At 45.6% G+C, this 12547-nt stretch overlaps 1 protein-coding gene across 9 annotated transcripts in view; it reads left to right on the plus strand.

The window, feature by feature from the left end:
* Positions 1 to 12547, plus strand: part of FGFR1 (fibroblast growth factor receptor 1) — a 109373-nt gene that overhangs the window by 58080 nt on the left and 38746 nt on the right. For 6 of the 9 annotated variants that reach the window (XM_081171388.1, XM_081171391.1, XM_081171387.1 and 3 more), the window contains 2 exons: positions 9943 to 10133; positions 12033 to 12183. In XM_081171388.1, the coding sequence (XP_081027514.1) occupies positions 9943 to 10133; positions 12033 to 12183 (342 nt within the window). The remainder of the gene's footprint in view (positions 1 to 9942; positions 10134 to 12032; positions 12184 to 12547) is intronic. The other 3 variants (XM_081171390.1, XM_081171392.1, XM_081171395.1) reach the window with 1 other exon arrangement.

Consider the following 12547-nt stretch of genomic DNA (forward strand, 5'->3'; position numbering starts at 1 on the left):
TTTGTTCAGACTGGCTGTCCTGAGGTGTGCACCGAGTGGGCTCAAGCAGCTGGCTGTGCAGACCAAGCATGAAGCTGTACTTCATTTTTCACTTATGATAATTTTAGAGGCCAGACGGAAACTCTCTCTCCTCCTTGCCACCCTCCCCAATTAATCTCCTTATTAGCCTTAATTCCCAACCCAGGCAGGCTGATCTCTGCCGTTCCACTTGTGGAGTTGCTCTAAATGCCACTAAATGAACCATTAAAAATGCAATTTAATTTGATTACACTGAGCAAACTGAAGGGAATAGTCTGCAAGGGGGAACAAAGGGGGTTGTGAATGCTCACTCCCCACACTGGCAGGCCCTTTGTTAATCAGCTATGCCCTCATTAGGTTTGTCTGACCTTTGACCTTTGATGAATAGCTAGCCACCCCCAAACCCAAACCCCAGTTTTGTGACAAGAACTTCACCTGCCCACTTCTCCTTTGCTGCCTTTGACGGATGTTGCTTCATGGTGCTCTCAGGTGCAATTGGGGGCCCATTGGCCAGAAGAGGTGGCCTGGGATGTGTGAACCAGAAACAAGCTTACTTGTTTCATTCATTTGCTGTATCTTTATAGTCATATAACCTAAATTCTCTGGGCTGCTAACAAAAAATGATGGCTTTCAGCTGGGCCATCCAGTGGTAAGCTGCTTGGACTGTCACGCTGTTCCTGCGGAGGTGTCTTCAGGGTTGGGCTCTGGGGCCGACGCCCAGGGCTGCGCTCAGCAGAATGAGCTTCCACGGGCTGAAGCCCATCTCACTGGGCTGAAGCGGCTCTCCAGGATTTCAGGCAGGATTCTCTCCCAGCCCCAACCTGGAGATGCTGGGAACAACCTGGGAACTTCTATTTATTTCTTACCCTTAACCGCCCCACAGAGATTGTTGGTTTAACAATCCCCTCCTCTGCCGCCTGGTTGCTTGCTGCTTATGAATCCCCCCATCGCAGCCTCCTTCCTTCTCTATACCCCAACTCAATTCCAAGTGTCAGAGCTGCCTTTATAGGGTATTGTAAGACAGCCTCCAAAGAAACAATGGGAATCCCCAGAGCATTTGGCAAGCCATGGGGAGCACTGTGGCGCTTATTCATTCTTTTATTTGCCTGCATCTGACCTGGATTTTTTCTGGGTCAAATGGTGTTAAGAACTGTCAGAACCTTCTGAAGTGCCCTTTCCAAGCTGTAACCTGGGTCAGCTGAGCCCAGACGGCAGAGGGTTCTTCACTGGAAAGGGAGATCATGGTGCCTGTGGACTGCCCAGGGATGCCTCTGTGACCCCCAGCCCCATGCACACCACCAGGGGGACAAAAGGACAAAAGTTTTTATGAAATTGTGTATACTGTACAGAAAGTTTCCAAAACAAAACACACCCAGTTAAAAACATAAGACCAGATAAGACAGTGTAAGTTCTGATAAGACACACAAAGACAAGGAAGTAGTAATGCCAAAACTGTTCCTAAAACTGGATAAACGGGCTCAGTTCCTGTATAATATGATTATTGAGTCTGAGCTTGGGGCTCTCAACTATGTTAGTGGTTTAAGAATGTGAAACCAAGGGACTTTTAAAGTTCTTCCTAATCTTCTTAGCAGGGGACATAAGGTTGTGATCTAAAGCAGCAGCAGCCCTTTCTCCAATGTTTGATCTCCCTTCTTTTCCCAAGCTGAACAGCAAAATACTCCCCAATCGTTTAACTGAATCGCCCATATCTTTTTTAAAAAACAACAACACATCCTGATCAAATTTGCAGATGACACCAAACTGGGAGGGGTGGCTAACACCCCAGAGGACAGGATCACACTTCAAAACTATGGAAGCCACCCAGAGTGGCTGGGGAAACCCAGCCAGATGGGCGGGGTACAAATAAATTATTATTATTATTATTATTATTATTATTATTATTATTATTATTATTCAAAACGACCTTGACAGATTAGAGAACTGGGCCAAAACAAACAAGATGAACTTTAACAGGGAGAAATGTAAAGTATTGCACTTGGGCAAAAAAAATGAGAGGCACAAATACAAGATGGGGGACACCTGGCTTGAGAGCAGTACATGTGAAAAGGATCTAGGAGTCTTGGTTGACCACAAACTTGACATGAGCCAACAGTGTGACGCGGCAGCTAAAAAAGCCAATGCAATTCTGGGCTGCATCAATAGGAGTACTGATAGAAGCGGACACAGAGCAATGGATCCAAACTACAAGAAAGAAGATTCCACCTAAACATTAGGAAGAACTTCCTGACAGTAAGAGCTGTTCGACAGTGGAATTTGCTGCCAAGGAGTGTGGTGGAGTCTCCTTCTTTGGAGGTCTTTAAGCAGAGGCTTGACAACCATATGTCAGGAGTGCTCTGATGGTGTTTCCTGCTTGGCAGGGGCTTGGACTCGATGGCCCTTGTGGTCTCTTCCAACTCTATGATTCTTTGATTATTATTATTATTATTATTATTGGAATTCTCAGTACAAGGAAAGAAGACCTAGATGGCAATAGGCCACCAAAAATTAGCAAACAAGTACAGCTAAGCAGTGTACAGCGCATATATAGAGAATGTAACAAAATAAATATTAAATAAAAGAATAAGGAGCTTGCATATATTTGTAATTATATCTATGCCAAACAAATCATTGCTATGTCAGTACCATCTCACAATGTATTGTTTGTGCGTAGATCTTTTGAAACGTAAGTTTGTGTGGCAAGTTTGCTACAAGTTTGATCTTCTAATTATGTGATTTCATTTACAGTATTTTTAGCTTGTCCGTCTGTTTCTTAATTGTTTATGTTTTTCTTGATGTCTGTTTCCTGCGTACAGTTAATGTTATGCTTTTCATTTTGGAAAATGGATTGAATAAGATGGTTAAAGGGAAAAGGTGTGATCTTAGCCCCTTTGGCACAGGCCTCTTAAGTGCAGAGGCTCCGATCCTCTCTCCAGGGCTGTGGGCTGAGGGCATGGCAAGGAAACCCTATAAAGCACTGCAGAAAAGATGCTCCTTAAATCCAGGCAAGAACAGCCTTTGGCAGAGAGAGGGCTGGTCCTGTGATGTTTACTTCAGGAAGTGGAATATGGTTTTAGGATATAGGAGGGCCGACTCCTTAGCTAGAGGGATTAGAGGAGGAAGCAGTCCCTTTGTATTTTTAATAAGTGGCTGACTAGGATGAAGTAGAAGAAAATCTTGGCTCCAACCTCTTGCAACGTTGAGGGGAAAATAACTTCTTAATCCCTGCTTTGTCACATCACAAGTGAAGATGCGAGGTTCACAGACGGGGGCGGGGGGCTTTCAGTTCCAGGCCTGCCAGCCTAATTTTCTTTGCTTCTGGGAAGTTTGGGTCCAACTTCTGATCTGCACCTGACTACTTGTTCATGCTCACTTGATTGCTTCACAGCTTTCTTGAACCAGGCAGGGCCGAACACTTTTTACAGAGCAGTCCCTGTTTCTCCCACTCCAATGTGAATGGAAGCTATTGCCCCCTCCATGGGAAGGCAGCGGGACCGGGGAGCGAGGCCAGGCTGCCTCACTGCAGACCAACGGGGGTCTGGATTGCCCACCAGGCTATTCAATATCATCTTGTGTGAAGCCTCTTGGAGCAGATTCCAGGAGATCTGGAGAGAAGCGTCCTTGGTAGGCAGGTGACTCCCAGCTCCATCTCGCTGCTCCATCTCCGCACCTCCCCCCATGTACCAGAGATACTTTTATTAAAAAATACATAAGAAATTAATCACAAACACTGATGTGATAGGACAGAACTTATAAACTCAGTTTTGTTCGAAAATGCATCATTATCCCATGCTATAATATCCCCAAAGCAAGGAGTCAGTAATAGTAATAATAATAATAATAATAATAATAATAATAATAATAATGTTGTTGTTGTTGTTGTTGTTGTTTAGTCGTTTAGTCGTGTCCGACTCTTCGTGACCCCATGGACCAGAGCACGCCAGGCACTCCTGTCTTCCACTGCCTCCCGCAGTTTGGTCAAACTCATGCTGGTAGCTTCGAGAACACTATCCAACCATCTTGTCCTCTGTCGTCCCCTTCTCCTTGTGCCCTCCAACTTTCCCAACATCAGGGTCTTTTCCAGGGAGTCTTCTCTTCTCATGAGGTGGTCAAAGTATTGGAGCCTCAGCTTCATGATCTGTCCTTCCACTCAGGGCTGATTTCCTTAAGAATGGATAGGTTTGATCTTCTTGCAGTCCATGGGACTCTCAAGAGTCTCCTCCTACACCATAATTCAAAAGCATCAATTCTTCGGCGATCAGCCTTCTTTATGGTCCAGCTCTCACTTCCATACATCACTACTGGGAAAACCATAGCTTTTACTATATGGACCTTTGTTGGCAAGGTGATGTCTCTACTTTTTAAGATGCTGTCTAGGTTTGTCATTGCTTTCCTCCCAAGAAGCAGGCGTCTCTTAATTTCGTGGCTGCTGTCACCATCTGCAGTGATCATGGAGCCCAAGAAAGTAAAATCTCTCACTGCCTCCATTTCTTCCCCTTCTATTTGCCAGGAGGTGATGGGCCCAGTGGCCATGATCTTCGTTTTTTTTGATGCTGAGCTTCAGACCATATTTTGCGCTCTCCTCTTTCACCCTCATTAAAAGGTTCTTTAATTCCTCCTCACTTTCTGCCATCAAGGTTGTGTCATCTGCATATCTGAGGTTGTTGATATTTCTTCCAGCAATCTTAATTCCGGCTAGGGATTCATCCAGCCCAGCCTTTCGCATGATGAATTCTGCATATAAGTTAAATACAGTGGTGCCCCACAAGACGAATGCCTCGCAAGACGAAAAACTCGCTAGACGAAAGGGTTTGTCGGTTTTGTGTTGCTTCGCTAGATGTATTTCCCTATGGGCTAGCTTCGCAAGACGAAAACGTCTTGCGCTTTTTTTTAAAAGCCGCTTGAAGAGGCGCAGTTGACGGACCGTGCTTCGCAAGACGAAAAACATCGCAAGACAAAAAGACTCGCGGAACGAATTCTTTTCGTCTTGCGAGGCACCACTGTAAGCAGGGAGACAATATACAGCCTTGTCGTACACCTTTCCCAATTTTGAACCAATCCGTTGTTCCATATCCAGTTCTAACTGTAGCTTCTTGTCCCACATAGAGATTTCTCAGGAGACAGATGAGGTGATCAGGCACTCCCATTTCTTTAAGAACTTGCCATAGTTTGCTGTGGTCAACACAGTCAAAGGCTTTTGCATAGTCTTTTTTTTATAAGATATTTATTGCAAATTTTGAACAAAAAAACAAACCACCAAACATATATAACACCATCACCATACAGCAATAGAAAAGACAAAGAAAAATTAGAAAATAGACATAGAATGAAAAAAAGTACAACAAAAAAGCAATTATCCATAAATCATATTTTCCTAATCTTTGGACTTCCTCACATCACCCTTTCCTGCGTTCTCAGTCATATAATTATAGACAGCAATTTGTTACCTTATTTCAGTTCTTGTTTTGTAATTCTCAAATATTATGTCCCAAATTTTAAATAACTTTATCATGTACTGAACTGCTTAGCTTAAACATAATATTACTTCAAATTTCATATTTTTCTTAAACATCACTTATTCTCATATATCTTACAACTAAATTGCTGAGGCCATGTTACTTTCTATCGTGCATTCTCTTAACATTCATACAACTTATAATGCTTTTGTAGATAGTCTTTAAATTTTTTCCAGTCCTCTTCCACCGTCTCTTCTCCCAGGTCTCGAATTCTGCCAGTCATTTCAGCCAACTCCATGTAGTCTATCAGTTGCGTCTGCCATTCTTCCAGTGTGGGTAAATCTTGGGTCTTCCAGTGCTTTGCGATGAGTATTCTTGTTGCTGTTGTTGCATACATAAAAAAAGTTCTATCCTTCTTTAACACCCCTTGGCCGACAATGCCCAAAAGGAAGGCCTCTGGTTTCTTAAGGAAGGTATACTTAAATACCTTTTTTAACTCATTATAAATCATTTCCCAAAGGCTTTTGCATAGTCAATGAAGCAGAAGTAGATGTCTTTCTGGAACTCTCTAGCTTTCTCCATAATCCAGCGCATGTTTGCAATTTGGTCTCTGGTTCCTCTGCCTCTTCTAAATCCAGCTTGCACTTCTGGGAGTTCTCGGTCCACATACTGCTTGAGCCTTCCTTGTAGAATTTTAAGCATAACCTTGCTAGCGTGTGAAATGAGTGCGATTGTGCGGTAGTTGGAGCATTCTTTAGCACTGCCCTTCTTTGGGATTGCGATGTAGACTGATCTTCTCCAATCCTCTGGCCATAATAATAATAATAATAATTTATTATTTATACCCCGCTGTCAGGGACTCAGGAACAGAGGCACAGGGGAGAGAGGAAATGGAGAGCGAAGGGGAAGAATCTGAGGGCAGCGTAGGGGAGTATGGCAGTGACCCGAGAGATTCCATGAGCTTCTCCAGCGAATCAGAAGATTCCCAGAAGGAGGCGCCGATGGTCAGGGCAAGGGGGGTCCCAGGGGGGACACACCAGAAACAAGGGGCCAGCGGGGACTCCCAAAGCAGCAGCTGGAAATCAGGACCAGCTTCCCCACCAGAGCGTAGTGGAGGGGGGGAAGAGTCCCATGTGTCAGGGCCAGCATCTCCTCCAGCAGGGAGAGCAGATGAGTCAGGGCTGACCACGCCTCCATCGGAGAGTGGGGGAACGGAGGGGAGGTCGGGTCCAGCTAGCCTCCCCGAAGGGGGAAGCAGTGATAGGAGCAGTGTAACGGTCAGGAGGAAGGTTGCCGGCTGGGCGCGCGCGCCAAGTTCGAATGTACAGGCGCGTGGGACAGCAGAAGACCCGGATTGGGAACCAGGTCCTAAAGCCCGCCGGAGGCAGGGAGAAGACTCGGGGGATTCAGCGTCAGAAGAGTCTAGGAAAGGCGAGACCCCAGCTGACAGGCGGAGCCAGAGGAGGAAAGAGCAAAGGAAGAGGTGGAGCAAGGCTAGAGTCTTAAAGTGGTGTCTGGGGGGAGGAGATTCAGACGGAGCTTCAGCAGTCTAGAGTTTCAGACGTAGAGCTGCACGCTGCGACTGTGAAAGCGAAACTGAACTTCAATAAAGACCTTTGTATATAAGAACGAACTGGCGTTGGTCCTTTGTGAGCTGGGACCTCGGGCAGCCCTGACACCCGCCCATCTGGCTGGGCTTCCCCAGCCACTCTGGGCAGCTTCCCAAAAAAATTAAAATACTGTAATACATCAAACATTAAAAGCTTCCCTAAACAGGGCTGCCTTCAGATGTCTTCTAAAAGTCTGGTAGTTGTTTTTCTCTTTGACATCTGGTGGGAGGGCGTTCCACAGGGAGGGCGCCACTACTGAGAAGGCCCTCTGCCTGGTTCCCTGTAACTTGGCTTCTCGCAGTGAGGGAACCGCCAGAAGGCCCTCTGTGCTGGACCTCAGTGTCCGGGTAGAATGATGGGGGTGGAGACGCTCCTTCAGATATACTGGACCGAGGCCGTTTAGGGCTTTAAAGGTCAGCACCAACACTTTGAATTGTGCTCAGAAACGTACTGGGAGCCAATGTAGGTCTTTCAACACCGGTGTTATATGGTCTCGGCGGCCGCTCCCAGTCACCAGTCTAGCTGCCGCATTCTGGATTAGTTGCAGTTTCCGGGTCACCTTCAAAGGTAGCCCCGCGTAGAGCGCATTGCAGTAGTCCAAGCGGGAGATAACCAGAGCATGCACCACTCTGGCGAGGCAGTCCACAGGCAGATAGGGTCTCAGCCTACGTACCAGTATCACACAGCAAATAAATACACTCACCCCTTGGCTTCCAGTAGAGCTGTGTGACACAGGAAGAAGCTCAGAGGGTCATGGTGGGGGGAGAGAGAGAGCGCTCCAGGATCATGCTGAATGCTTAGGGGTTGCAGGTGCATTATCCACAGGCTCAGGTGTCCATTTCAGCAATGTGGTATGAATTCACATATCTAGTACAAGCTGCATAACACACCAGAGGAGTAATTAAAATACGTAAGGAGAATCATAAATACGCCACGAAAGAGATGCCTTGAGCAAATGTGAAAGAGGACTTTTTAAAACCCTTGTTGTTGTAATTGGGTCTGGAGAGAGATGACAGCAGGTAAAACGACAATGCAGTGTAAACATTAGTGTGCTCTTAACGAAATACAGTGGTACCTCGGGTTAAGTACTTAATTCGTTCCGGAGGTCCATTCTTAACCTGAAACTGTTCTTAACCTGAAGCACCACTTCAGCTAATGGGGCCTCCTGCTGCCGCCGCGCCGCCAGAGCACGATTTCTGTCCTCATCCTGAAGCAAAGTTCAGTGATTTGTGGAGATTGGAGGGACATTTGCAATGCAGCCTCTTCCCCCCAGCACCATGGGCAAGTCTGTGCAGAGCATAAAAAGCTTCCAAAAACAAATACCGTGTGCCCACACAATGCTCACTAACAGTAAGTCTGCACTGCAGCATGTTTGGTACATGGAAACATTCAGGCAGAAACCGTTGGTGCCATGCTCAAACTTCCTTGTGTGTGCCGATGCTCTAGAGATGCAGCAGGCCAGAGGCAACTCACTTTCAGAGGGTTCTCATTCCATGAGCATGTGATTTCTCTCTTTTCAGTTCAAAGTGCCTTGTGTGTGGATTGGTTTTTTTGAATGGAATCAGTAGCTTTGAAAATGAGCCTGAAGGTCTTCAGCACAGGCCAGATAGCAATGGTCACTGCATCCACAGCTACAAGAGCATGGCTGCAAGTGAGCCAGTACTTGCTCCCATCGTCTCTTGGTTCCACAGAAGAGCTCTCGCGAGGCCTTCCCCCTAAGGTCACTTCTCAGGCAGCACACAAACACCAGCATCACACCCTTGGGTTCCCAGGGATGTCACCCCAGCTGCCAATGATAGGGTTATAGCACTCAATACTGCTCAGAAGCAGGTTCCCATCGTACCCTGCTATGGCATAAAGCTGTCCCTCAGGACTGTTGCTCCCTCATAACAGCGGGGGGTTGTCATGCTGGTCACAGTTGTCCACGAGTCTGTGCAAATGTTATACGCCTCCACAGAGGAGAGATGTGCTGTTCCATCAAACCCTCCAACCACATAGACATGATCATTCAGCAAGGCTCTTGAGTGTTTTGTGGCCATTTGTCCAGTCTGCTCCATCTGAATCAGAAGAGGTGCTTGAGATGTTAGCCCAGGGCTTGGAGGCGCTGATGGGCTGGATTGGAGGCTGGTAAACTGAGGCTGGTGTTTACACAGAGCTGACTGGTCTCAGCCAGAAGCTGGGCATTTTGTGCTTCCAGTCCCATGGTGTGGAACACTCTTCCAGCAAGGATCCAGCAGGCACCCTTGCTTTTCACTTCCAAGAGTCTCACCAAGACCTTTCTGTTCCACCAAGCCTTGGCAGCTGTTCAGTTTTTACTTAATGATTATCTGTATTTTGATATTTTTAAATATTTTTTTAAATTGTGTTTTATGTTTTAACACCACCCCAATATTTTATGATACGACTGTATAGAAATGCTTTTATGAATAACTGAGGGTTGCTGGAGTTCAAACATATTAGATTGGGGTGTTTGAAAGGAAGTAAGCACCATCTGAGGTGCGGTGGGTGGTGACCAGGGAAGGGGCCTTCCCTGTATTGGCCCCCTGCTTGCGCCTCCCTAGCGAGGCTCACAGGGCGCCAATTTTGCAATGATTCCAGCGCCAGACAAACACCTTTTTGCTGTCCTGGGCTTCTTAAAGTTTGAGTTTCATTGTAAACTGCTATTTCAGTTGCTGGTCTTACGGACTGTTTTTTCTGTTATTTATCATTGATGTTCTTGTTGCTTTACTTAAAAAAGAAATGCCTGGAAACCGTCTGGCTGGAAGACAGTATATAAATGTTTTAAATAAACAGGCAAGTGGGTCTTCCTCTCTCTCCTTTTCCAGTTTGCCTGAAACCATTCTCTTCTGTGTCTTTTCCAGAGAGGTCACCTCACCGGCCTATCTTACAAGCTGGGCTCCCGGCTAACAAGACCGTCTCCCTGGGTAGCAACGTTGAATTTGTTTGCAAAGTCTACAGTGACCCTCAGCCCCACATCCAGTGGTTGAAGCACATTGAGGTCAATGGGAGCAAGATTGGGCCAAATAACTTGCCTTATGTGCAGGTCTTGAAGGTAAAAGAAAACCCCACTATCTCAAGTGATGGGTGACATTTTTGTTGACATGGGGCTTGTTTCCACTGCCTTGGGAGGGAGACATGTAAGGTGGCTACAAGCAAGGGACAAGACCGTTCTAAATTGATGCTGCAGGATAATCTATTTCCAATTGGTTGATCAGCCAGACTAAGTCAAGCCAGCTCATTCTGGGTCCAAGTTCCCCATTGTGAGATTTCTACAGCAAAGCATGCAAAAGAAAAATAGCTGTGGGAGGGTACAGAATTTGGCCATTCCCAACCAAAGGAGTACGGCTGGGATGCCAAAGCACAGCACAGCACCAGCTGACCTCATTCAGACATGCTTTAGCCCCAAGTGAAGAGGCCTAGCCTCCCTCCTGCAGTTCCCTCTTCCCCAACCATGTGGCCAGGAAGATTAACTTGAAAGCTTCTGCTTGTAGTTAACTCCAGGTTGTTGTTTCGCCTGAACCAGGATTTATGGTTTAGCTCTCACTGTGGTTTTAAAACAATACAACTTCAAACTTTGAGTTATGAAGCTATAATAGAGTTAAAACACTATCCCTGCTTCAGATGGAACAAGAAGCTGGCATTAACTAAAAGTGGGAGCAAAAGTCCTTCCTGAAGTTTTACAATCCCCCATAGGGAGGAGGATGTGAGTCTTATGTGGAACTGCTTACGGTTACATGCAGTTGCCATAAGGCTAGGGAAGAACTGGTGGCACACCACTAACTTCTCCAAATATAAACAGAGCAGATATGGTTCTGCTAGTGCTGTGGAGGATGGGTTCAGAATTTAATTTATAGCCTTCAGCGAGTTTGTTTTTTTAAATTGCATACCGCCCTACACCCCCAGGTCTCAGGGCAGTTCACAGGATAAAATCACAATATAAAATCACAAAATACATAATCAGAATAAAAACAAGGACAACCTAATTACACATTTTAAAAGGGCATTGAATGTCAGTCAGCCAAAGGCCTGGTTAAAGAGGAGTGTTTTTGCCTGGCACCTGAAGGTGTACAATGAAGGCACCGGGCGAATTTCTCTGGGGAGAGCATCCCACAATATGTTGCCACAACTCACATTTGCCTCATGTGTTTGCTCTGCTATTTATAGCTGTGCAAAAGCTCAAATCCCATGCCTTGGGCTTCTGACAGTGAGCAGAATCCAACCTGGTTGTGATACTAAAACCTGGTCATCAAGAGACATCTGTGCCTTTTAAACACTTTACAGTAGGTTTATTGAAGGAATGCTAAGCACCTTAAAGAGGAGAATTGGGTAGAAAAATGGGGGTTAGTGCATTGCTTTTGAACCAATTTATCCCAGCAAACAGGGCCAAAATGTGAGTGTTAAGACAGAGATTTTTATGCATGAATAAAACCTCATTTAAGCTAATTTGAATGCCACCAAAATGATATTATAAAATAGTTTAAAGTACTTTTAATCACAAGCTAGCAGTTAGTATGCCCAACAAAAGAGTATTGTGGCTTACATGTTTGTTTACTTTTTATGATGTATCTAAAACATGTCTTATTCTATGACATAAATGGTATACTGGTTTTTTATATATGCTAAAAATTAACAAGTAAAAAGGCTTGGTTGGAGGGTTTTTTGAACTGTAAAGCACTTAGCAAGTTCTCCAGGTTCTAGCATCTGATGAACTTGGCCCTGCCATACAGCTATTAATTACTGCTGCTCCTTTAGATGTGAGAGGGGTGCAGTTTGTGCCCCCAGGAGATATCCTTGCAGCGAGAGGGGGCGGGATGCGCAGAGAGCTTGAGTTCCCCCCACCTCTGGCTTGTGGGCACAGGGAGATGCCCACTTGATTATTGCTGTTGATCATGGAGCGACGTGCCCGTCCGTTGGCCATTGAGTGACTCCTGTGTTGTTGGTCTTGTTCTAGAGCTCGGGAATTAATAGCTCCGATGCGGAGGTGCTGACCCTGTATAATGTGACAGAGGCTGAGAGTGGGGAGTATGTTTGTAAGGTTTCCAATTATATTGGTGAGGCTAACCAGTCTGCGTGGCTGACCGTCACCAGACCCATGGCTGAAGGTAAACGGGGAGAACGCCACTTTGGGGCTCTTGCTTGAATGGCCAGTCCTTCGTGGTGGGAAAACCAAACTCTTGTGGCTCTCCTGTTTCTTCTCTGTTTCTGGTGCAGTAAGCCATGGAAAAATCCTCAGAAGGGGCTGGTCAGTTTAGTTTCATGTCCTTCCCCGTTCCTCATTTTAACAGATCATTCCCTTCTTTGAGCTTTCTTAACCGTCTATCTATATTAATTCAGCCAATATAAGAAAACATCCCCAGATTCTTTTGCTGAAACATCAAGCTAAACTTTATTGCATTGGCTTCTCTGTATTTTTCTTACAAAGGCTGCGGAGAAATGCTTTGATTGCCTGATAGGTAACCAGCCAAT

Source organism: Podarcis bocagei (genome assembly GCF_964188305.1).
Source record: "Podarcis bocagei genome assembly, chromosome: 15".
NCBI classification, from domain to species: Eukaryota; Metazoa; Chordata; class Lepidosauria; order Squamata; family Lacertidae; genus Podarcis; species Podarcis bocagei.